Source organism: Lampetra planeri, chromosome 20, assembly GCF_965212315.1.
Source record: "Lampetra planeri chromosome 20, kcLamPlan1.2.h2, whole genome shotgun sequence".
In the NCBI taxonomy this organism is placed as follows: Eukaryota; Metazoa; Chordata; class Hyperoartia; order Petromyzontiformes; family Petromyzontidae; genus Lampetra; species Lampetra planeri.
The window spans coordinates 11,674,058-11,699,378 of NC_136126.1; the positions used below are offsets into that span (position 1 = coordinate 11,674,058).

General features: G+C 41.5%; 1 protein-coding gene across 2 annotated transcripts in view; it reads left to right on the plus strand.

Moving 5' to 3' along the window:
* LOC144724447 (uncharacterized) overlaps nucleotides 1-24,862 on the plus strand; it is a 31,557-nt gene extending 6,695 nt beyond the window's left edge. Inside the window, exons 1-10 of one of the 2 annotated variants that reach the window (XM_078603579.1) lie at nucleotides 988-1,136; nucleotides 6,662-6,695; nucleotides 8,898-9,055; nucleotides 13,639-13,837; nucleotides 17,124-17,295; nucleotides 17,398-17,461; nucleotides 18,304-18,335; nucleotides 19,539-19,649; nucleotides 22,078-22,133; nucleotides 22,556-24,862. In XM_078603579.1, the coding sequence (XP_078459705.1) occupies nucleotides 6,671-6,695; nucleotides 8,898-9,055; nucleotides 13,639-13,837; nucleotides 17,124-17,295; nucleotides 17,398-17,461; nucleotides 18,304-18,335; nucleotides 19,539-19,649; nucleotides 22,078-22,132 (816 nt within the window). In that variant the 5' untranslated portion in view covers nucleotides 988-1,136; nucleotides 6,662-6,670 and the 3' untranslated portion in view covers nucleotide 22,133; nucleotides 22,556-24,862. Of the gene's footprint in view, nucleotides 1-987; nucleotides 1,137-6,661; nucleotides 6,696-8,897; nucleotides 9,056-13,638; nucleotides 13,838-17,123; nucleotides 17,296-17,397; nucleotides 17,462-18,303; nucleotides 18,336-19,538; nucleotides 19,650-22,077; nucleotides 22,134-22,555 lie in introns of those variants that run through there. The other variant, XM_078603580.1, reaches the window with a different exon arrangement.
* The last annotated feature ends 459 nt before the right edge of the window (nucleotides 24,863-25,321 follow it).

The window sequence follows — 25,321 nt, forward strand, 5'->3', positions numbered from 1 at the left end:
TGGAAAATGACGGCAGGAAACTCCTTGACGGGAACACACTTCTTTTATTAAATCTTGACTTGTAACAATACAACGCGTGGCCTCTCTTCTTCACACCGCACTTCTCTTGACTCAGGATTCTGTGCTGCCGGCTCTCTGTGCCTCGTGTAGACTCCGCGCCTCGGCTACACTCCTCTCTCGCCTCGTGTAGACTCTGCGCCTCTGCTACACTCTCCTCTCTCGCCTCGTGTAGACTTTGCCTCTCTCTCGCTGGCTACACCGTATGCATACTCGGCTCGTGCAGACCGTTCTCTCTCGCTGGCTACACCGTATGCATACTCGGCTCGTGCAGACCGTTCTCTCTCGCTGGCTACACACTACACATTACTCAGCTCGTGTAGACCGTTCTATCTCGCTGGCTACACACTATACATTACTCAGCTCGTGTAGACCGTTCTATCTCGCTGGCTACACACTATACATTACTCAGCTCGTGTAGACCGTTCTATCTCGCTGGCTACACACTATACATTACTCAGCTCGTGTAGACCGTTCTATCTCGCTGGCTACACACTATACCTTACTCTCTTCTACTCTCCATTACTCTCCTCTCCGGGCTCTATCTCTACACCTTCGTCTTCATTCTTAGATGGTTCCACTTCTGCCCCTTGCTCCTCTGTGCATCACCTTATATACCCCTTCTTCCCGGGAGACGGAGCGGATGCGGACCTCAACGTCGGCACCGCTCCTCCGTTACCCAATCCCCACGCGCTATCCCCACGATCCGGTTCCGCTCAGCGCGTGTTTCCACTCTCCGACCAATCACACCGCGCTGCTACCCGATCACTCCCTCTGGGCGCGTCACCGGCACACAGCCAATCAGCAGCACTACCCCCACCCGCGCACTGACGCCTGCTCCTCCCCGTCAGCGCGCGTCACCACACACACACCCGTACATACGCGCTGGCACACGACATATACACCCAGCGCGTATCACCACTACACAAGTACGCAAATTGTTGTTCTAGGCGGAGGCCACGTTGATCGTTGTTCAGAGTGCTACCGTTTTGATAGCCGTCTCCCACCAGCTTTGCGCTGTTCGTGTCCAAGCGCCCAACATCGGCCGTGACAGCTGCCGACTTGCGACTCGGTCCCAGGTGAAGATGCCGCGGCTATTCCAGCGAGAGGCCTCGCTATCACTATTGGGCAGTATCGTTAAGATCATCATCAATAAGGTCATCGTCATTAAGACAATCGTCATTGTCATCAATACGATCATTGTCATTAAGATAATCGTCATTGTCATCGTCGTCATCAATACGATAATTGTCATTAAGATAATCGTCATTGTTATCGTCGTCATCAATAGATCATTGTCATTAAGATCGTCATCAATAAGATAATTGTCATTAGGATAATCATCATTATCGTCATCAATACGACAATTGTCATCAAGAAAAATATCCATAACAGAGGGTTTTGGGTTACATCGCGTAAATGTGTCGTTAAACCCGCCACCACCCGACAGCCAATTACCAAGTTTTGTCACGTAAACGAAACATGCCAAGTCCGTTACTAATACAGCACACCGGGGTGTTGGAGAGTAAACCCACGACATCTACACATTATATTTACGCGGTCTAACCCAAAAACTTATATTATGGATAAAGTTCCAGAGAAGCCATCTGGAGGCAAATTTGGCCTACTCTTCTCTGCTCATCAGACGTCTCGGAAGAGATAGGAGTTACCCACACTTTTCCCCACCGCAAATGACCTGCCTGCCTGCCAGCCAGTCGACCAACTGGGTCGAGCAATTTACGCTGCTGGGTCGACAGGCGCGGGTATTTGAGACACTTGCGCTATTGCTTCACCTGCCGCGTCCGGAGATCACACCGCGACCGCCTCTTGATGACTAAATCAGGGTTGCTGATGATCACTAAACAACCACCAACGAACGGCAGCATCCCTTCGCTCAGGATACGTTTGGCAGATCGTGCGTGCAGGAATCATGCATTGATGAGTTCTGGAAAGTGTCTGCAATGTTTACTTTATATTCAGGGGTGATTATTGAAATGCATATTCTTAGGTTTTTTCGGTAAAGTAACGTAGGTAAAAAATTTACATTAATAAAAGTAAAATAAAATAAAAATCACGACGTTTCGGAGGCAACACAAGCCTCAGTTTTAAGGTGGAACCGTCACAGCACGATAGCTGTATCAAGTAAATGAGAGATTACAAGAGATACTATCCCGTATATATACTGGTTGAGAGGGGGGGGATGGGCCAGGAACGGTCCACTTTTTATTATTATGGTAAGGTGCGGCTTGAGACTACGGCTAGTCTACATAATAAAGGACTGAGCCTTTATTGTGGTAAGGTGCGGCTTGAGACTACGGCTAGTCTACATAACAAAGGATTGAGCCTTTATTATGGTAAGGTGCGGCTTGACACTACGGCTAGTCTACATAACAAAGGACTGAGCCTGAGGGGGGGGGGGGGGGGGTGCCAGAGCGAGCCTCTGCCATGTAGATGGTAAAAGCACAAAAGCAGGTCAGGAAGAAACAGCCTCCTCTATGTTTGGTGGGTAAAACTTATAGCAGGAAACCAGTGTGTGAAAAAAGAAGCTAAACATGGTAAAACAAAACTGGCTGTCTATCAGTAACCTGTACAGTAACTCAGGAATAGTCTGTCAAATAAGATGGTCCAAATGTGTGTAGTTAAATCTTTTTTGCATGGTTAATCACATCTTTCCAATGATTACTCAGTTTGTAACCATCACGGTTGAAATTATGTCTGTGTTTGTATATTTGTATGGCTTCGTGTACAAACCTTTATGGTAACCAGGAGGTTTGCAGAGTACCTTGGTCTCGGAAAAGACAATTTCATGAGAGCCCACAGAGTTGTAGCAATGATCGGCAACGGCCGAAGAATCAGTTCTGCCGTGTTTCAGATCTGACTTGTGCTCGCGGACATGATCAGAGACATGGCGTTTCGTTTCTCCAATGTAGCAATCACCAAAACTGCAACTCAGTTTGTAGACTCCAGGATACTGTAAGTCAGGAACGACATCCTTCACAGATGGAATCAGATCATGAATTTTATGGACTGTACTGAATCGGACTTGGATCTTATGTTTGTTTAGAATTTTGGAGATCTTTTTGGTGACGCCTGCTATGTATGGCAACGTGATAGTTTTTATTCCTCCCCGTAGAGGGCATTAATTCTAGATTTGAAGCTTTCGTGACTGCAAGTATTCATATTCTTAGGTTTTTTCAGTAAAGCCAGGCTCAGTCCTTTGTTATGTAGACTAGCCGTAGTGTCAAGCCGCACCTTACCATAATAAAGGCTCAATCCTTTGTTATATAGACTAGCCGTAGTCTCAAGCCGCACCTTACCACAATAAAGGCTCAGTCCTTTGTTATGTAGACTAGCCGTAGTCTCAAGCCGCACCTTACCATAATAATAAAAAGTGGGCCGTTCCTGGCCCATCCCCCCCCCCCCTCAACCAGTACTTAATGATGGGAGTTACTCCAAAATTAAAAACGATCCTACTAATAGCCTAACGACAAAAACCAACAAAATCATCACGAGTTTGACTTCCCTAATCGAACCAACCAATCGTCCCTCTCTAAAACCATTGGCAAGACCTCCCAGACTCTATGGTCTTCCCAAGATCCATAAAGAAGACACCCCGCTACGACCCATCGTGTCGACGATCAACTCTCCTACCTACAAAGTAGCCCGGTTTCTATCAGATACTTTGGTCAAGGACATGGTACTATCTCCTGATAACATCCTCGTCAGTTTTGATGTAGTATCTCTGTTTACCAAAGTCCCAGTACCGGACACCCTAACAATAATTGAGGACTTGGTCCAACATGGATTGAATTCGGATGTACCTGCGCTGGTTAGGCATTGCCTCACCAACACTTATTTTACCTGGAATGGCACCTTCTACAAACAGAATGAGGGTACCCCTATGGGCTCCCCCTTGTCACCAGTGATAGCCAACATGTTCATGGAAAAGTTTGAATCAGACGCCATCCAGACATCCACCCTGCGTCCTTCCCTGTGGAAGAGGTATGTGGATGACACTTTCGTTATTTGGCCACATGGCCTCCCAGCATTGAACCACTTCTTGGACCACATCAATTCCAGACACCCATCCATCAGATTCACCATGGAAGTGGAGAAAGATGGTAAACTACCATTCTTAGATATTCTGTTTGAGAGGAGACCTGACGGATCCTTGGGACATTCTGTCTACAGGAAAGCCACCCACACAGATTCCTACTTGAAACCGGATTCCCACCACCACCCATCTCAAAAGAATTCTCTCATCACAACGCTATACCACAGAGCTCATGGCATTTCTGACCAACACCACCTGGCCAGTGAATTAAGACATGTACATCGGGCCCTCAGGATGAATGGATACTCTGACCGCACCATCCGCCAAGCTGTTTCTCCCACCATACAGAAACAGCCACATGAAACTCCGATAAAAACTATCACGTTGCCATACATAGCAGGCTTGACCAAAAAGATCTCCAAAATTCCAAACAAACATAAGATCCAAGTCCGATTCAGTACAGTGCATAAAATTCATGATCTGATTCCATTTGTGAAGGATGTCGTTCCTGACTTACAGTATCCTGGAGTCTACAAACTGAGTTGCAGTTTTGGTGATTGCTACATTGGAGAAACGAAACGTCATGTCTCTGATCGTGTCCGCGAGCACAAGTAAGATCTGAAACACGGCAGAACTGATTCTTCGGCCATTGCCGATCATTGCTACAACTCTGTGGGCTCTCATGAAATTGTCTTTTCCGAGACCAAGGTACTCTGCAAACCTCCTGGCTACCATCAAAGGTTTGTACACGAAGCCATACAAATATACAAACACAGACATAATTTCAACCGTGATGATGGTTACAAACTGAGTAATCATTGGAAAGATGTGATTAACCATGCAAAAAAGATTTAACTACACACATTTGGACCATTTTATTTGACAAACAACTATTCTTGAGTTACTGTACAGGTTATTGATAGACAGCCAGTATTGTTTTACCATGTTTAGCTTCTTTTTTCACACACTGGTTTCCTGCTATAAGTTTTACCCACCAAACAACATAGCAGGAGGCTGTTTCTTCCTGACCTTCTTTTGTGCTTTTACCATCTACATGGCAGAGGCTCGGTCTCATTAGCAGCAGTTGCAACTTGAACAACTCTGGCACCCACCCCCCCTCTCAGGCTCAGTCCTTTGTTATGTAGACTAGCCGTAGTGTCAAACCGCACCTTACCATAATAAAGGCTCAATCCTTTGTTATGTAGACTAGCCGTAGTCTCAAGCCGCACCTTACCACAATCAAGGCTCAGTCCTTTGTTATGTAGACTAGCCGTAGTCTCAAGCCGCACCTTACCACAATAAAGGCTCAGTCCTTTGTTATGTAGACTAGCCGTAGTCTCAAGCCGCACCTTACCACAATAAAGGCTCAGTCCTTTGTTATGTAGACTAGCCCTAGTCTCAAGCCGCACCTTACCACAATAAAGGCTCAGTCCTTTGTTATGTAGACTAGCCGTAGTTTCAAGCCACACCTAACCATAATGATAACAAGTATAACCCGTAAAAACAAAGTTTTTCACTATAAATCCTTTATATGCGTGGCGGCTAGAGTCCTCTCGTCCTCTGGCTTGAGATGGCTGCCACCTATGGGTCAGATTATTGTCTGCCAGTATTAAGCAATTGGTAATTAAATATTTAATTTGTTTTCCCTAAACAGTGTAAAATTTTGGAAAAAATTTTTCACGAACATTAATTGTCTCGCACAACGAGTCTGTGTGCAAAATGTCAGCTCGATTGGATCACGGGAAGTGGGTTAAAAAACGACCGAAAGATTTGCACCGTCGTAAGCAAGCAAGCAAGCACGCAAGCAAGCAAGCGAACTTAATATAAAGGATTTAAAAAGTGGGCCGTTCCTGGCCCATCCCCCCCCCCCCTCAACCAGTATATATACGGGATAGTATCTCTTGTAATCTCTCATTTACTTGATACAGCTATCATGCTGTGACGGTTCCACCTGAAGACGGAGGCTTGTGTTGCCTCCGAAACGTCGTGATTTTTATTTTATTTTAATTTTATTAATTTTAATTTTTTACCTACGTGACTTTACCGAAAAAACCTAAGAATATGAATACTTGCAGTCACGAAAGCTTCAAATCTAGAATTATTGAAATGCAGTTGAACCCATTTGGCATTAAAATGAACAGTTTCGGGAATCGTAATGCTCAAAGATGCTCATGATAAGTGGTACTCCTAATCTATGAAGGACAGGAGTTGGGGGAAACAGGATAACGCACAAACCAAATGCGAAATAAATATTAAATTGCGTAATTTATGTGGCTTTTTTCCTACTACACAGTTTGGTTTGTAAACAAAGTGACTCACCCATGATTTCGTGGAATCAGAAATAACTCGGTTTTCTGATTATGCGTGAGTGTTTAAGAATGGGTATGAAGTCACGTGCCTGTAAAGTATGTGTACAGATCACACCACAAAATGATCATGCAACATTTTGGTCCGAGATTAACCCTACATCATTTGTTGCATTGATATTACGTGCTTTTAAAACATCTCATGTTTGGTGTGTAACTTAGTTTGTCTCGGTTTTTTTGGCAGAGACTCGTCATGTCTGTTACTGCATTCTACATTGGTAAGTATTTTTCTTAGTATTATTTGGTTCTTTCGGTTAAGTCACGTCTAAAGATAAAATAATAAATTAAATTAAATAATAGAATACGACGTTTCGATTGCAACACAAGCAATCATCATCAGGTATAATGAAATAGCGACATAAAATCTAACCAGAAAACTATAGACAGACATATTAGCAGACAGATATCACCAAGATACATAGCGGGAGCAACACAGGTAACAGAGAGGGGTGATCGTCTCTGTGGGGTGGCCTTAAATAGACAGAGGGGGGGCGGAGGCAGAGAGAAGGAAGGTGGGTTAGAGAAAAAATTAGCATATCAATGAGTGGTCAACAGACGTGGTGCTGCACGGCAAGTAAGCCTGAAAATCAGGAGGACACACTAAAATTAAATAACCTAGTAAAATATCGAAATGTAATGTAATACAACACAGAGGGTCGGTCAACACACAATTAACGCATAGCCTGGTTGATTACGTATTTCAAAGATTGCTAAGTTAGAATTTAAGTGTGAACATTCTAAAGAGGACACAGGCAGAGAAAACAAGTCGCCAGAGAGAGAGAAAAAAGATAAGCTTAAAACTTCCCCGTAGAAGTGGTTCAATCTTAATTTTAGAACTTTCGTGACTGCAGGAATTATTATTTGGTTCTTTCGGTTAAGTCACGTCTAAAGATAAAATAATAAATTAAATTAAATAATAGAATACGACGTTTCGATTGCAACACAAGCAATCATCAGGTATAATGAAATAGCGACATAAAATCTAACCAGAAAACTATAGACAGACATATTAGCAGACAGATATCACCAAGATACATAGCGGGAGCAACACAGGTAACAGAGAGGGGTGATCGTCTCTGTGGGGTGGCCTTAAATAGACAGAGGGGGGGCGGAGGCAGAGAGAAGGAAGGTGGGTTAGAGAAAAAATTAGCATATCAATGAGTGGTCAACAGACGTGGTGCTGCACGGCAAGTAAGCCTTAGTTTTTAGTTTATTCAAGAGCAGCGGTATCACTACATTACTCAGCACGTGTTTACAATCAAACTTCACGCGTGCCTTCAATTACCCACGATCTTCATCAAACGGACTCGCTACTAATTGCTCAATGCCGTACTGTTGTACAAAATTCAGGTCTCTGCACGTACGGGTACATTACAATAAAATATAAATGCATTTGATATATAAAGTTAATGCTAAGAAAATGAAATGCGTACATTTTTGCCACGTAATTAGCCAGGAAAACTTCACTTAACATAATTTGTCTTATGGAGGGTCCTGCATTGGGATGGTTAGTTAATATTTAATGAGTATTTTTTTACTTGTGGCAGGAAACCAGAGTACTGTAGCAAAGAAAGGCCATGCATATGAGAGAACCATTTTGCTGTGCTGGCATTTTTTAAGCTACCTTGCAGCCTAAGCTGGTTTGGGAATTCCACAAATTGTCTTTATTCATGAACCCTTGCCTCCAAAGTGGTTGATTGCAGGCGTGTGCCACAACACAGACCAATTTTGTGTGTCTTCATAGCTGCATAAGCAAAGACCTCAATGTATGCAGAGGCTGCTTGGAGTTTCATGAAAATATAAGGTTTGCAATCTGTAGTCGAATTTATAAAATCCAAGCCATAACAATCTAATTATAAAAAAGAGGTTCCAATGGGTGGTACTTATAGGGGATGGAGAGAAGGTTACTGAGAGGCAGGTATTAGAGCTGGTGACAAAAGCTTTGTGACTAAGGGGAAGGCCTAAAATTATATTGTAAGATACTGTGAAAGCAGACCTAGAAAATCGGATGTCAACTTTACGACACATACAGGATCTAGCAGATGGAAAAGATGACAGTGTGGTGGCATCAACGGTATTGGCCATGATTGACCACCTGACAATCACTTTTCCCAGCGTCACGTACATTTCCACTATGGGTAAGTTGGCCACTAGGCCACATGGAATTAGGCAGAGGGGAGGGTGTGAGAGTCGGTAGTTGAAAGATAAAAAGGTTGACCTCATGTCTTGAAAACATCAGCCTCTTTGGGTCAGGCATGGCTTTTACTTCTGCGGTGTATTTCTGGCTTGCTAAATCTGGTCATGGAAATAGAATAAAATGAGTGTTGGTAGGGCCTGGACGAGATTGAGAGATGGTGTATGCATAATCTTCAGGCTCGTGTTATATTGAAATGCAGGATTGAACACTTAATTTTTTTCAGTTGCAGGATTCTTCCTGACGATGCCTGGCATACTTGCGCTAAGATATCATTTAAACGTAACGGAAGGAATGGATGTTGATCTTCCCTGCAACTTCACGCTCGGGTACAGAAGCAGTGAGACAGTGAAAGTCTTATGGGAACATAAACATCATGGCAAAGTGAGTAATGCAACCATATGTACTTTGTTGGACATACATTGGTCATGGTCTAGTTAAACTTGCAGTGTTCTAACATGTTTATTGAAAGGTCTTGTTGTTATCAGAATGCACATTTTTGTTTATTATAAACTTGAAATCACAGACTCTTTGGTTTTTTCGGTAAAGTCACGTAGGTAAAAAATGAAATAAATTAAAAATGAAAACAACTCAATTTAATCACGACGTTTTGGAAGCAACACAAGCATCTATCATCAGGTGTGACCGCTCCAGCAAAATTACTGTAGCGTAACTTCAGAAATCTAGAATTGAAATCACAGACCTCAACAATGACTTTGTAATGTGGATAGACATTGCTGTGGTTAACATTTTGGCAAAGATGACCATTTATCCACAATACAGGTATTTTGAGTTATATCGCATAAAGATAAAATGTGTCGTTAAACCCGCCACCACCCAACACAGCCAATTAGGGTTGTCACGTAAACAGAACATGCCAATTCGTTAGTAGTACAGCACACCGGTGTGTTGGAGAGCCAAGCCACAACATTTAAAATCTGAGTACGACGTTTCGTCTGTGTTAAAAAGGACCATTTATGCCTACTGGGGTGTTCTCTCTTGACAGAGCCAACGAAAAAGAATGTAGGGCAATCTCTCAGCCTATATTTGTCATCCACCAATATGTAACTTGACTGCTCATGGTCTCGTAATGGTGGTTATAGTTAACTTTTTTTCTGTTTACACAATTTGGACACAATCTTAAGGAGTGTGGTTCTCAACTAATATTGATTATCACAAAGCATGGTATAAAATTGATCAACCATTGCCAGTACAGTCATTGGATCTCAACAATTTCATTTTCACTGCCACATTAGACTGTCTTTACAGACGCTTTGGCACATTGGAGTTAAGTGTCATCATTGTATGTTTGTGGAATGCATAATCACATGTATAGCCATATTTTTATAGAGAAGCAGACAAAGGGCAGGGCATTTGAGTGTGTGGATTGCACAGATCCACCAATACAAATTCTTCAGCCCCTAGGTGTCCTTATTCTTACCCATATAACCCCTTAACCTTTCATAGCGCCCCTAATGGTGACTGCACTCCCTTAAGAGGTCAGTGCACTCCTGGTTGTAAATACCTGAATTATGCCCTATCCTTCAAAACAATCAAACCAAAGCTATTGTCATGAAGCATGTACAATTGCATTTGAATCGTGCTGTTGATTATATGACGTGAGATTAAAAAAAATGTTAAACTCTCACAGAGCAGCAGTGCATCATCCCATGTAGGAGAATCCTCTGCAGAAGGAGATATCATACAACTAAATCCGAGATCTCTTTAAGTGATACTGATTCAGTCAATGGAAGTGGCACTTTCCCACCCACCTAGCAACAGAGACATGTTTGTCACATGACAAACTGATATTTTGAATTCTGAGAGCTGTAATTTTGCCAAATTGAGTGGAAAATTACTAGCTCATGAAAGTTTTATTCGTCTTTATCGCCAAATTTCAGTAAATAAAGATGTGTGTAAAAAATGTTAAAATACAAAAAATTGTTAATGTTTAAGGAACATTCCACTCAAATAAAAATAAATTTGACACTGAGTACTGTACATATTGCATTTTATACATGTACCATGTAGTGAGAGCTGTATTAAGCTTTTAAGATTTGTTTCACTAGTATCTTTCACATTTTTTTAAAACAAATATTCATTGTATATTTATTTACGATCAGACGCTAACTTCTCCAATTTTTGTATTTTTCTGCAAAAAAAAACTTTGTTGATGACTTGATTCAACTTCTTATATTTAAAGACATATGCATCAGAAACCACTCAATGTAAAGATTCCGTTCTTTTTTTAGAAGAAAGAACAAAAATGTATCAACTTAATACTATGAGGAGAAGCTCCTCCTATCTTTACCGTTTTTGTATTCAGATTTCAACATCATAATTAGAGGTCGACCGAAATTAGGTTTCGGCGCCGAAAGTTGGCAAATGGCCTCTTTTGGCATAGTTTCGGTTTCAACTGAAAGAAAATTTTAAACTTTTGGTTTCGGCCGAAAGTATTTTTTTTACTTTCGGTCTGGTTTCGTTTTCAGCCGAAACCAGAAATTCAGTTTCGGTCGGCCTCTTAAACTAACTACACGCGACTTCGGGCAGCAGCAGCGGCGGCGGTGGTTGATGGCAGACGCGCCTCACTCTCTCCGGCGATCGCAAGCAGCGCACACACGTACACTTAAGCAAGGATGGGGGTGAGAGGGGTATGGTGGTAGTGGGGGGGGATAAGACAGACGGCGGAGAAGAATAAGAAAAAAATAACTTCCCCCCCCCGCAAAACCACCAAACTAGCGAGCAGCAGCAGCAGCAAGCAGCACACTCGTAGCCAGCACTCGCAGCAGCAGCAGCCGTCCACCAGGAGCACTTTTGTTTGAGCGGCTCAGAGGCTGGGCTCTCACAGGCAGCTCGAGGCACACACCACACACACACACGTGGGCGCACGCACAGCACACAGACGCGCGCACGCACAGTACACTGAGCAAATTATAGCAGCGTGCTGATGCCAACAGTGTGCATATGCACGCACACTCACTCACTCATCCGCCCACCAGCCACACACACACACACCAACCCACCCACCCCTCCTAGGCCTCGGCAAGGTAAGGTAAAAGTTAAAAGGTAAAAACAATGAGCCTACCTTTACCCTACCTTTTACCTTACCACAATACAATCACTCTACCCTTACCTTTTACCCTTTAGCAGGTAAGGTACAAGGTAAAAGGTAAAAAGCAACGAGCTTACCTTTACCCTACCTTTTACCCTTACCCCATACAAATTACCAGATTACAGGGTAATTACTAGGGAACTACTACACATGAACAAGGTTTATAATGGTTAATGCTAGGTAGAGCGCTTTATACATATAGAATACTCTCGATGATTACAATTTTACACACTTTCTTTTAACTCACTCTGTCTGTCGTTGTTGTCGTTATTGTATCCTCAAATCTTGAAACTCAATTTTTACCCACTTCCTAATGTGGTATCGACTGCAAACTTGGTATACTTAGGTCATACTGATGACAATACTATATTCTATCATAAAAAAATCTTTATATTTTTAAACATTATTTTTTATATGTTATGTTTCGGTTTGAGTCTAATTGTCCACGCTCAACTGACTTTGGCTGTAATTGGCCACGGTCCCTTACGTTATGGCAAGCCTCGGGGCCACTTCCTGGAGTCGTGGAGTTTTGCCATTACTCGTACATTTCATAAAAGCGTGTTTTTAATAATGTTTGTTTTAATATTACTTATTAAATGTAGGCCATGGACTGCGCGACGGAGCTTTTAGCGGTAAACAAGGTACCGTATTTACCGGGTAATACTTCGCGCTACCTTTACCCTACCGGGTAATACTTCCGAGCTACCTTTACCCTACCCTTTACCTTACCCCTTGGCATGTCGACATCTTTACCCTTTACCTTTTCCCTTTTACCCGGTAAAAAGGGTAAATTACCTTACCTTGCCGAGGCCTAACCTCTCCAATGATCCAATTCAACCTTCCCACCACCCCATCCCACCACCCCATCCCACCCCACCTCCTCCTCCACATGGGTTCCACACAGCAGGAGGGGGCTTGGTGCGTTCGAGTCTGTGACGCGTCTAGAGGCTGATCGAAATTCGGTTTCGGCGCCGAAAATTGATAAATGGCCTCTTTCGGCATAGTTTCTGTTTTGGCCGAAGCCAAAAAGTTAACTTTCGGTTTTGGCCGAAAGTACATTTTTTACATTCGGTTTACTTTCGGTTTCGGCCGAAACCAGAAATTCAGTTTCGGTCGGCCTATAATCATCACCTGCATCCGAAATATATCAAAAACTATCAAAGATAAAACAATGGTTCTCGATAAAATTGTATTTGATGTTTCATGCTCTATCAAACGTAAAAAAACGCAATCTTAAATTTTGAACGATTTCTGAATGACAAACATTTTTAGGGGGTATTTTCATGGGGCACTTCAAATCGAGATTTTGGGGCCTTCAAATGAAAAATCTCAGATTCTCATATTTCCTGTCGTTTGTCCTAAAAGCTACACCTTTGTGCCTAATTTCAGCTTTTTACCATGTCGATAAGTTTTTGAGACATACAAATTAAGGTCTTTATATATAAATTTTTGTGCAATCATTGATCTCTGGGTTGTGACCATAAACTCACTACATTGAGAACCTAGATTTAGTTAAAAGCATTAAAACCCAGGATCTGAGTGGTGTCAACTCAACACTAACATCCGAGTCATCTCGTTTTCAAATTGAATTCTTAAATTTCCTGAACATGATCCTTAATATTTACTCAGGAATGGTGCTCTGTAGCCATATATCTATCCATATTCAATGAAGAGCATTACCAACATTGCTGTTAGATGCTCACGTTTTTCTTAAAGTAAAACATTGACAATTACTATGATCAGTTTTAGCACGTGCATTATTTTGCGTGTCTTTAACGGTGCACTTTATTTTATACCACAATACACATTTCAAAGACCGTTAATGAGTAAATTTTTTTTTATGTTCTTTGCTTAGGTCCTCGGTTACCTTGGATGCCTAAGATCTGCTCGCAAGAATGCTGCATGGTCTGGAGACATCCTCAATGGCAAAGCAACAATAACGTTGAGCAATGTTCAGAAGAATGAAAGTGGGGAATATACTTGCCAAATAACACTTCCAACACCTGGGCTTGCAGTGGTGAAACATATTATGATTCTTGATGTAAATCCCAGAGGTGAGCAAAAACTCCTGCTTTATGACATAGAGGCTATTGTTATGTGCAGACTGTTGGGGAGAAGCTTTAATCATATGCAGTGGATTTATGAAAAAAACTGAATAGATGCAGAAATAGTGGAATATAAACAGTACTTAATGTTTTAAATTACAACATTTATTGTTAGTTTATAATTGTGATGGACAGTTTGTTGATGATCTTTAATAAATGTGTCACTTTGGTATGAACTTTTTATTTCACAGAAATGTATTTTGTCAACATTTGTCATCTAACCAAGGCATTGGACCCTTGTTATAAGATAGTTTTGAACAACCAAATAATGCTCACGACTATAATTGTTGAATTAATGTGTGGAGGCTGAGTGTCAAATCAAGATTGAGCCATCTATCAGCCCCCCTCAGAGAAACCAAATTTACATTGCTCCATGGCTATTAATTAACTAACCAAAGAAGAGCCAAATTCGACCAAAAAAACCTCCAACTGCCCACGATGCCCCCCGGATACCCCTCAAACATACAGACATGCCTTTTTGGAATGTCCAGACATTAACAAGTTTTTTCAAATCAGCACTTGCTACTTTAACCACATTCACAAAACGAGCGTTTCACCCTCACCAGAAACATCCCTATTGGGGTTGAAACCTCAAGGCCTTTCCAGGGGGGCAAATACATTACTGTATTCCAAATGTTCAATGTTATGGCAAAACGCACCAATACAGTTAAGTGGAAAGAGCATGCTCCCCCAACAGTGCAGGAATGGGCCAATAAACTATACACATTTGCCACTAGAGCATCTAAGTGCCAAACTAAGAAGCTTACCACCAAACATGGAACCCTTTCACTACCTCTCCTCCAGTGGGCATTGATTCTTAAGAGCATTCATTAGGACATTTATGCACTTCTCTCCCTCCTTTTTTTCCTACAGGGGTATCAGAGCTTAGTAAGACTAGGGTTGTCGATTTTATTTAAACATGCAGTTTAGACAGGTTTCCTTTGCACTTTAATTCGTAATGTGTGTTTGTACTGGTGTCAACCCCCTTTCATATCCTCTGTACCTGATATCGTTTTGTTGATTAAATACTTTTGGGGAAAAAAAATCGAGCTATTTACGCTCCTTCATACTGGGGTCAACAAGGGTCCATGGCACAATCGTCAAATCCGAAATCCGCAAACTCTGAGGCATAAAAAAATAGGGTTTGATTTGTAATATGACAACTGCTCATTTTGTTTTATGTTACCCTACATTAACCCAACCATGAAGCGGGAAGTATTTATTTAATTGTAAAACATGATTCGTATGTTTTTAGTGTATTGTCTAGTGCTGTACTGTACATGTAAAAGTAAATAAGAAAATTCAGATAAGGTTAATAACACGTACTTTTTTTTGCAGTTTAAAACATGAACTAAAAATACTTTTACATACTATGAAATATTATTTCATGTGTATTTCATGGTATCATCATCGGGAGCAGTGCAGTTAGAGTATGGTACTTTATGATGCATTAAGGAATATCATGGTCAACTGTGGATGGTCAAGCCACAGGGGCGCGATGGGCAAGCTATTCCTCAATAAATTTGGCAAGGGTCAAATCCGCGATGGCTGAAATTAGAGTGGGCAAAGTAGCTCTTCGTTGGTGATGGAGCAATGCCTGTAATGTTGTACGCTTGCTGGCGAAATGTAATTCTTAATTTTATAGAGGGCCGAAGGCCCTGCAATCGAATCTGTATTTGTTGAACCATGCCATTGGATTTAAATCATTCAAATTTTGAGTCCTCCTTCAAGAAAACTATAGCTACTCTATAGTTCTCATCAAACTATTGACTACACTATCGATAGTTAAAATTTCTACTCATCGCATGCGTTTTGGTCATATTTAAATAGGATTTGAGAACTGCTACCCTCGGGAGTCTTAAGATTGGCAAATAAAAAAAATCGGAGAGCTAACACTTACCTGTGTGCATGCAGTTTCTAATCTGTTAATACATAGTGTGTGTGTGTATAGTAATACCTCGGTTAACGAAGTAGATGCATTCCATGACGTCACTTTGTTATCAGAAACGTCGTTACCAGAGTTAGGTATAACATCTGAGGCATAGGGGATGCGTTTCCAGACTTCAGAGAAGGGGGTACAATAGGAAAACATTGCTGCACAGTCGCCTTCACTGTCTGCTTGGTTTAAAATTGTCTCTGAGGTGCACGGCACCAACCCCAACGAATGGGTCACTTCACTTTTCATCTTTCCCGCCTCTAACCCTCCTCTTTATGATCTGCATTTTCGTTTCCAAATAGATGGATTTGCACTGCACTTTTTGCAGAGTAAGGACACTCGCACTAATTTCTAATTTGGGTGACAATGGGGGTAATTAAATCACTTAATTCCACTGCAAAACAATAAAACAAGCTCTAGCAATGGCTAGCGGGATGAGGGAAGACTGGTGAAACTTGCTGATGATTGGTCCAAGTGAGGCAGATTCGCAAAGCTCTTCACTTGCTGCTGATGCAGTCAGAATCAGAATATTAATTTATCCTGGAGGAATCCAGTGATCTATAAAGCTCTTCACAGATGTCCAAATGTCCAAAGTGATGTGCACGCACAGCATTCAACCTTTTACTCTTAAATCACTGCATTATTTCTGAAGATATTTTTTTTGCAAAAATAGGGCAAAATGGGCCCTGCACAGTTGACTTCATTATAAATGAACTTAGTTTCCCAGAGGATTTGTTGACAGAGGTATTACTGTATATCAATTGTTATTAGGCCTCGTCAAGGTAAGGTAAAAGGTAAAAACAACGAGCCTACCTTTACCCTATCTTTTACCTTACCACAATACAATCACTCTACCCTTACCTTTTACCTTTAGCAAGGTAAGGTAAAAGGTCAAAAGCAACTAGCCTACCTTTACCCTACCTTTTACCCTTACCTCATACAAATTACCCGATTACAGGGTAATTACTGGGAGTACTACACATGAAAAAGGTTTATAACAGGTAAATGCTAGGAAGAGCACTTTATTCATATAGAATACTCTCGATGATTCCAATTTTAAATGGAGGCCACAGACCATGGAGCTTTTTGCGAGCGGTAAACAAGGTATTTACCGGGTAATACTTCGCGCTACCTTTACCCTACCCTTTACCTTACCCCTTGGCATGTCGACACCTTTACCCGGTAAAAAGGGTAAATTACTTACCTTGCCGAGGCCTAATTGTAATATTGTATTTTGAAACTGTTTAAACCGATTACATTTTTGTATGTCTCAAGGTGGCTGCTTTTTTGTTTTCACAGATATCCAGACTACTGCTTCTACCCCTAGGTCTACTGTTGTTCCTTGTCAGGGCACTCAATGCCTTTCATTTGGTGATGGCATTGGCATTGGAATCTTTATTGGAATTGTTGTTGGCATTTTCATGCCTCAGGGCATAAAACGTATTCGAAGATGGTATAAAAACCGATGCAAGTAAGTAAATATATTTAGCATATTTGCAATTTTTCACATTTAATTTTGTATTTAAATGGAAAAACACAGCTGTTATACTGACACATGTATTTTTATGTTCAGGTCATCTCCTGCTGTGGAATCTACTCCCCCAGGTTCCCAGGATGTGAATGCTTATTATCACCAGGTACAAATATCAAAGTATTAACTCCATGGTCAAATCAAAATACCTTTTTATCCATGCCCCTTAGTTAATCCTGACGCTCTCATGATACTAGTGGCTATCTGATTCCTTTTTTCTATGAGTGATCGAGGAAATGCAATAACCCCATGTTGGCCACAATATATTGACAAAGGTGAAGTCTGTACTTTGGTGGGCACAGCTGCATTCAGACTATGACAAGTAGCAAAACTACAGTGAAAGCTAATTATAGATGAGCGACCTCACCCTTGATCGGGCTCATCAGCATGACCTTTCCTGCATAGCTATACAGGAGAGATGGGTGCTTATTTATCAATCTGTATGCTGGCTCTTTTGGACTTATTAGTTACTGTGAACTTTCCCGTAATTATTTTGGTCTCAACATTTGTAGCATTTGTATGTTCATCTTGTTAGTGTGTGTGACTTAAAAATAAGTAAGATATCAATTTACATTGCTATGTACCAATCGGTATTTTGTAGGCTGTCATTTTAATTTAAAGGAAATTGTTGAAATTGCTGATGTGGCAACAAGTGGTAACTGGTACTAACATTCACTTTCTACGTTGTTTCTGAGAATGTTTTTTGTTTTATCGCTATGCATGACCCCGGCAGTACCTGTGTGTAATACCTGTTATGACTTCTATCTTTTACCCATAATATGACACATTTATATTTATGCGCTCTAACCCAAAAAAACCTCTTTTGGATAATATTGGTCGCGTAAAGCCTATGTGTTAAAATGTATCTGTTTATGTCTGCAATCACAACCGCTAAATCTTTATAACACTTTAACATTGAGGATGTGATTTTAACTTGTTTCTTATTAGTTGGCTGCAACGGACCAAAATAACATCAACATGTACGTACTTTGCATTTTTCTCCATGTTTCACTTTTGTAACTATTCGACCAGATGGTGAATACAAGTGATAGCAAGGAACTCGCATAAAAAGCCAGATTTAGCCACCTCACAGAGCTTCATATAGGGAAAAAATATATACCGCACTCCCATATTTATTTAATAGTGGACTGACCTATGTTTGGGAACTGGAAAAGTGGGTCAAGTCGGGGTTCCCATGGCAGTGGGGCACTAGGTCAAGAAAGGTGCGATCAGCCACTCGACCTGCTTTAGCTAGGATGGAAACAGTGGTGACTTCATAGTAAAAAAATTCAAAACATTGAGAAAACCCAAACAAAAGTTCTTTATATTTTTTTGTATGGATTGTTGCCTTCCAGCCATGCAGGGCATGGCAGGGAAGGGGCTTAATCCAAGCCAATCAATCTTCTTGGGAGAAGAACCAAGCCAATCAATTCCAGGAACAGCACAGCTTGCATCTCATTTGTAATCGCATAAACGTTGCATTAGACTGCTTTTAGGACAGTGGTGAGGAACGTATGGCCTGTGGGCAACATATTGGCCACAAATTAATTCATTTGAGAGCTCTTAATTGGTGTTTCATAAAGAAAAGGTTCAATATGAAATCCAAATCTAGACGTTCAGGTTCGATATCAAGGCTTTTGATCTGTTTTGATCGATAACCAATTGCCTTGAATGCATCTGATCTCAGAAGCGAAGTAGTGTTGAGCCTGGTGGATCGTGCTTGAAAGAGCACCCACCACAGCAGGTTCTTCAGAGGAAGCTGGAGTGCTGCGTGGTTGCAGCAGAGGGCAGTGCGGCAAAATCCATTTCCACGCTCTCACATCTATAATACTGGAAGCCTTCACTAACCTGCACCGACTAGCGTGTTGAAGTATGGTCAATTAACTCCCACAACCCCCACTGTGTGTGGAGGTCCTCATCCAGCATAAAATGTTGGAAAGTGTTACAAATCTATATTCATATTTTGTTGTGTCCATGTTTATTACATGACAGTGCGTGCCCCATTCATGTTCAAACTGCATACATTGGTAAACATGCAAATAAATGTTGTTCATCGCAAAAAATGAAATGACATTTAATTCCATTGAGCAATGACCATTTCACATCGGTAATTAAAAACTGTCCAGAATGTACCTTATTTAATACATACAGTACCTCATGGCTTTCAATGTGAACCGTTACAGGAAAAGCGCTGATGAAATGGATGAGAATTGTGATGAAATTCAGTCTTCAGCTACGTGCCAGAGCAAAGATCTAAATGAGACCAATTTAATGAATGGCTGCAACTCTTTAAGGTAAGTTTATATCACTCCACGGGTCTCTTCTGACATAGCTGTGGTGTTTATGAGCAGGGTGGTGTGTAAAGTTTTTGCATTTGGCTCATCCATTTCTCTGCATAAGCAACCACCCTGCTGTGGAAGCAATAATATTTCATTCCCAATTGTGATGTTCATCTGTTATCCATACTTACATGTATTAAGCCAATCCACAGTTCCTGAATGAATGCATTTCTGTGGTTAATGACCAGCAAGGGTGCTTTCTGTGGTGCATTGTGGTTTTCTAGGCTGCTTGTCATCCTATTACACTGCCTTGTGTTGGCTGTAGGGAATGTCTCGGATGTGACCACTACAACAGTATTTATTGTATTTGACGTCTCATCCTAGAGCCGCAAACATGTTTACCGATACTATTTTATTCTGTACATTTTCGGTTTGGTTATTTCATGATGAGAATTCATGAAAATATGTATTGGAAGTGTTTTGTATTAAAATATATTATTGAAATTTAATGTCTATTAACCTATGTATTCACGTTGGATGTTTAAGTATGTCTTAATGGTCTAATACAAACGGGACACGTTTTGACGCATCTCAGATAATAAAGTTCAATGTCAAAGTGGTTTCCCACTCAAAAATGGGGCGGAGTTTCTATGCTACAATACGATTTTGACTAACGTCTGAATGCAACCACATCTCAAGATGTTTTTTTATCTCCTTATATCTTCGAGCTAGTGCTAAACACTCTACATTTATCGCGGGCCTATGCAATTCCATCGGAGGTTGACTTGTGTCTTCCCACAAGGTCGTACATTTTTTTTATCAATCCCCGAGGGATACATTGCTGAGTCAGCTTTCAGTTTAATTCTGAACACAGAATTATAACAGACAGCCATGCGCTCTAACCACTGGACCACCCTGCCAAATTAATATATATTATTAGTTAAATTGATACACTCACTGAAATTATATTTTAAATTTATTTAATTATCCACTATTTAAGGTTAAACAAAATAAAATAATAGTTGCACCACTAATTTCATCCTTGGCAAACCACACACTTGCTGCACACTGCTATTTGTGTGTTTATGACTGCGGTTGATGTTTATCAATGGTCATTCTTACGACTTAGTTGTTTATTTTACTTTCACCTTAACAATGGGCAGGAGTAACTCGGATCCATGTGTAGGACTCGTACTGACGCGACAGCTTCTTTGTCTTTCTCGGTTCTTTATTTACACGTATAGTTCACATCTCCTCCGTCGGCATCACTCAATGTCCCTCCGTTCTCTTCAACGCACAACTCCCCATCAACATCACTCAATGTCCCTCCATTCGCTCGCTCCGCTTGCTTCGCTCGCTCTCCCTCTGCTCCTCTCCTCCAGCGACCTCCCTCTCTGCTCTCTCTCTCCAGCTCGGTCGCTCTTTGTTCTCTCTGCCGTCTCACTCCGTCGTAGCTTCTCCGCCAAGGTCCGTTACTCCGCTGCTATCCTATACTGTATTCTCTTTATCCGCTGCTACCCTACTCTGTCTTCTCTTTGTCCACTGCTACCGTATACTATACTCTCTTTGTCCACTGCTACCGTATACTATACTCTCTTGTCCACTGCTACCGTATACTATACTCTCTTGTCTGCTGCTCTGTCTCTTCCTCTGTCCGTTTCTCGTCCCAGGCACCAACTAAATCCCGTTTCTCCCCACGCGCTTTGCCTTTATCCCCGAACCAATTCCCCTTAATTAATTGGACCATCCCCCGCTTCGCTACTCACCCCCAGCCCCCATCCTCACGTGGTGTTGTTGTTGTAGACACCGAGGCGCCAATTCCTGACACCCATACCTCTCGTCCAATCACCGGCCTGCGTCCTCGATTACCCCCGAACACCTACAGGCCCCCCTTAATTACCCTACCACCTTAATTGGTACAATAACAACAGTATGTCGCCCCGCTCCGTGTGTCCCCGTTTGCCCTCACTGTCCGCCGCGCGCCCGTATCACAATCCAACGCATGACGCGTGTTTCTCAAGTCCTACACATGCAAACCACTGAAAATGCTGATACATAAATCACCGACTCTCTTCTGTGTGCAACTATGGCTATTGAACTCCAAACCATGGACCGTGTAACTTCGCACTCCCCCAAATATTAAATCGCCTTTTCTCAAACAAAGCAAATACATGTCGAAATCACATAACTTCTGTATCTCTGCATTGTTGCTGTTTATAAACGATAGGAAAGAATATGGATAAACTGGATTATACTACACTATTCTAGTCAATACAGGTTGGGGGAGCGTACACTTTGGAGTATAAGTATTTAATTTAGTTAATCGGATTAATTAATTAATTCCATAATATTAATGTGGGTATTTTTTTTCGGGAGGAAATTCAAAAGTTGTAATTGCAAACTATTCTTAAAGTAATAATGATTGTTTTTTTTATTTGCACAGTTCATCTTATCACTGTGAAAGGTCGAATCGGGTTTCTAATTCTCCTAGAAACTGAGGTGAGTAAATCCCCCATAAATAATTGCAATGAAATGCTTATTCATGTAAATACATGTTTTTAAATGAATGTGTCATTTTAAAAAAAGCAAATCGGTGGCAGAATAGCTTCGTGGTTGGCAAGTTTACCACTCCACAAGTTTTAAGTGAATTGCTCAATGCTGCCAGCCTCCACGAACGTGGGTTATTACCAAACCATGGATTGTGGAGTAACATGTACAAGGACCCTGATATCGCTTGCAAGCAAGAGCATACTTTTAACATGGTTTTATACAATCATAATGTCTTGTATTTTGAAATAGCTCTTATACAATGCTGTAAAATAAAAGTTTTTTGTGACTAAATACTAGACAATAATTCAATTAACTTTCAGGATTTGTGGTCACAATATAATTCAAGAACCTTTTCTTGTACCTTTGTGCAGGAAGATTTGGCTACACCTGCTTCTTACACAGTGCGGGTCATCACCAAGAATTGGAACCCTAAAAAGATACAGCACTTACTGATTCATTCCAGTCCGTGTCTCTTTCTGCTTCTTCCATAGCACTGCTCGACTTTGGAATTGTCCCATCTCTTTTCAAAAGTTCTTGTAATCTTTCTCAAATCAAAAAAAGTATTACCTTTCATTAATGCCAACTTTTACTTGAACTTATTTTTGCATTGAATAAGAGGCCGGTACAGAGCACAAGTAATGAAAAAGGGAGTAGAAAATCTACCGAGTAACATAACATACACACCGAGTGAACGTGTTATCAATATAAATCTCATAGGGCAGCCAACTACCTAATGTCATGTCCATGGAGTGGTGCATCAAGAGTCTGTCCCCTCCACTCGTCTCCTCGACCATGCGCCCCTTCACGGCAGGTTCAATAGGAACGGGGACCATTTAGCCTTAAGTTCCCGCTCCCTGCCCCTAAGCTTATGGCTAAGTTGCTCCGTTCCTGTAAGGGCTAGGAGGGAGTTGGGCCACATTTTCCAAGAGGGAAGTTCATGATTCTTCCATTTTGCCAGGATAGTCTTCCTTGCAGTGAGATGAACGATTTTTAGTCATGCGTGCTGGTGTGTTTTGATGCACCGTTTGGTTTGAGGCCCCATCGTGTTGATTTGATTGAGGGGCTAAGGTTAGTGCCACAGATGTTATTTAAAATCATTCGTAATGTAGGAGTAGAATTTCAGTATATCTGGGCATGACCAAAAGGCTTTAAGGTATGTCTGAGCCATGCCTGGAGGGAATAAAGGGCAGTCTCGGGAAGCTTCTGTGAATTTGCTCTTTCATTGGTCAAATAGGTGCCGTGCATACATTTGAATTGGATAAGCTTTAGTGGTAGCGATCTAGGGCCTGACACAGGGGCCTGGCAGATTTGAATAAATTTCTGTTGGAGGATGTCCTGGCCCAGGAGCTTATTCCAGAGTGTGCTAGTGTCACATGGTACAAGTAACAAGGGAAAATATAATGGGGAGGATGTGTATAGGGAAAGGGAGTAATTGAAAATTATGAAAGTGTGCAGAAAACAAGGTGTCAATCACAATTGAGTGTGCCCAGCGTCCTATAAATAGGGACCACCCCACCACACAAAGCCCAAAGTGGGTGGTGAACGTCATCTAAGGCTCAAAGTGCCTTAAGGGTGTGTGAGTGTTTGGGAACGCGTAGGCTTAGGTGTGAGTGTCGGGATAAAGGGGTCATCCTGAAACATTGTGAGCTGACCGTGTTGTCCCAGAGATACGCTACTGCATGACAACTGGCAGGGTGGCTTGTCTAAAAATTAAAGACAGACCAACCCTATTGAATCGCCTCGGGTGAATGGTCACGACTGTTCTCACTAGACTTTACTCACAATACACGTGAGTGACCTGGCTTACTGAAAATATAATAGTGACACCGATAAAGGTGAGTCTGGAGCAGCAGGCAAGAGACTAGGTGCCACACCTAATGCTGGGTATAATCCAAAATCCCTCACTGTCCACAAGACGGTATGCTTCTAGTCTATAATTAAGTTTCGGTGCCTCTAGCCGGTCGGGGATAGGGGTGTGCAGAGTGATCAAAGTTCTTGTCTGGGGTTTTGGTGATGTCATCCCACTAATCTGTAGGTTACTAAAGAAATGCAACCAGGGGATGTTATAACCTGCCTGTACTTGCTCAAAGGATAACAAAAAACCCTACTTGGATAAGGGATTGCCAACTTTTTCCACTCCTGCCACATTCCAGCTGGGCCACTTGATACCCTTACCCCCTATTCTCAACGAAGTGTTGACCCCATCGCGGGGATCATTCCATCAGCCATACGAAAGAAGATTATATTACTGTTTTAAAAAAAATCCTATTTACGTATTTTTATTTTACGAGTCTTTTTAAGTCTGTACAGTAATTCCCCAATTTAACGCTCTGCCGTTTTATGTACGTTCACGATAACGTACTCAACTTATTTATACCTTATCCAGTTTTACGTACTGTGGTACGTTGCGATAACATACTTGAGATTTGTGAACTTTACCATTTAGACCCAACATTGTTTACGCTGTATGGCGACATTTACGTGCCAAGTGGCGCCCAAGCGTTAGCGTCCCTGACTGATCCACCATCTCATCTCTTTACTTCGATTTCATTTCTGTTTTTTAGGAATGCATCCTGGGCGTACATTGGGGTATGTTTGTAAAAGTATGGTCTTAACTTTGCCGAAGTGCCTTAAACTTTGTGGATGAAATGTGCTCGACAATAAAGATTTTAAAAATGTCGGACTTGTGGTGTATTCACCCATTACTTAAAGGATACACTGTACTGCTTACTATGCTGTTGAACATCACTTGTTTTTCTTTTAAAGGATGATGGCCTATTTAAGTTGTTTTGCATGGAGTAGAGGGTAGCCCTGGCCTTGCACATCAGCTGTCCCCTTTCTCCACTCTGCTTACTGGTTGTTATTCCACCATTAGTGTCACCCTTGCTATGTTGGCCACCCTCAACAATCACCAGACATCATGGGACCTCCCTTGCCAGTATCAACATATAAGAATAGGTTTGACCATTTCTGGCAATGAAACAGGTGTTAAGATGTTAAAACACCAAACTGAAACCTTTGCAAGGAATCGTGCATTAACGACATATACTTGTGGTGAACATGCAAACAAAAAACACATGCTCTGACAGTTATGTGCATTGTCTTAGAAACTCAATGGTCCACACCAGAGACAGCTT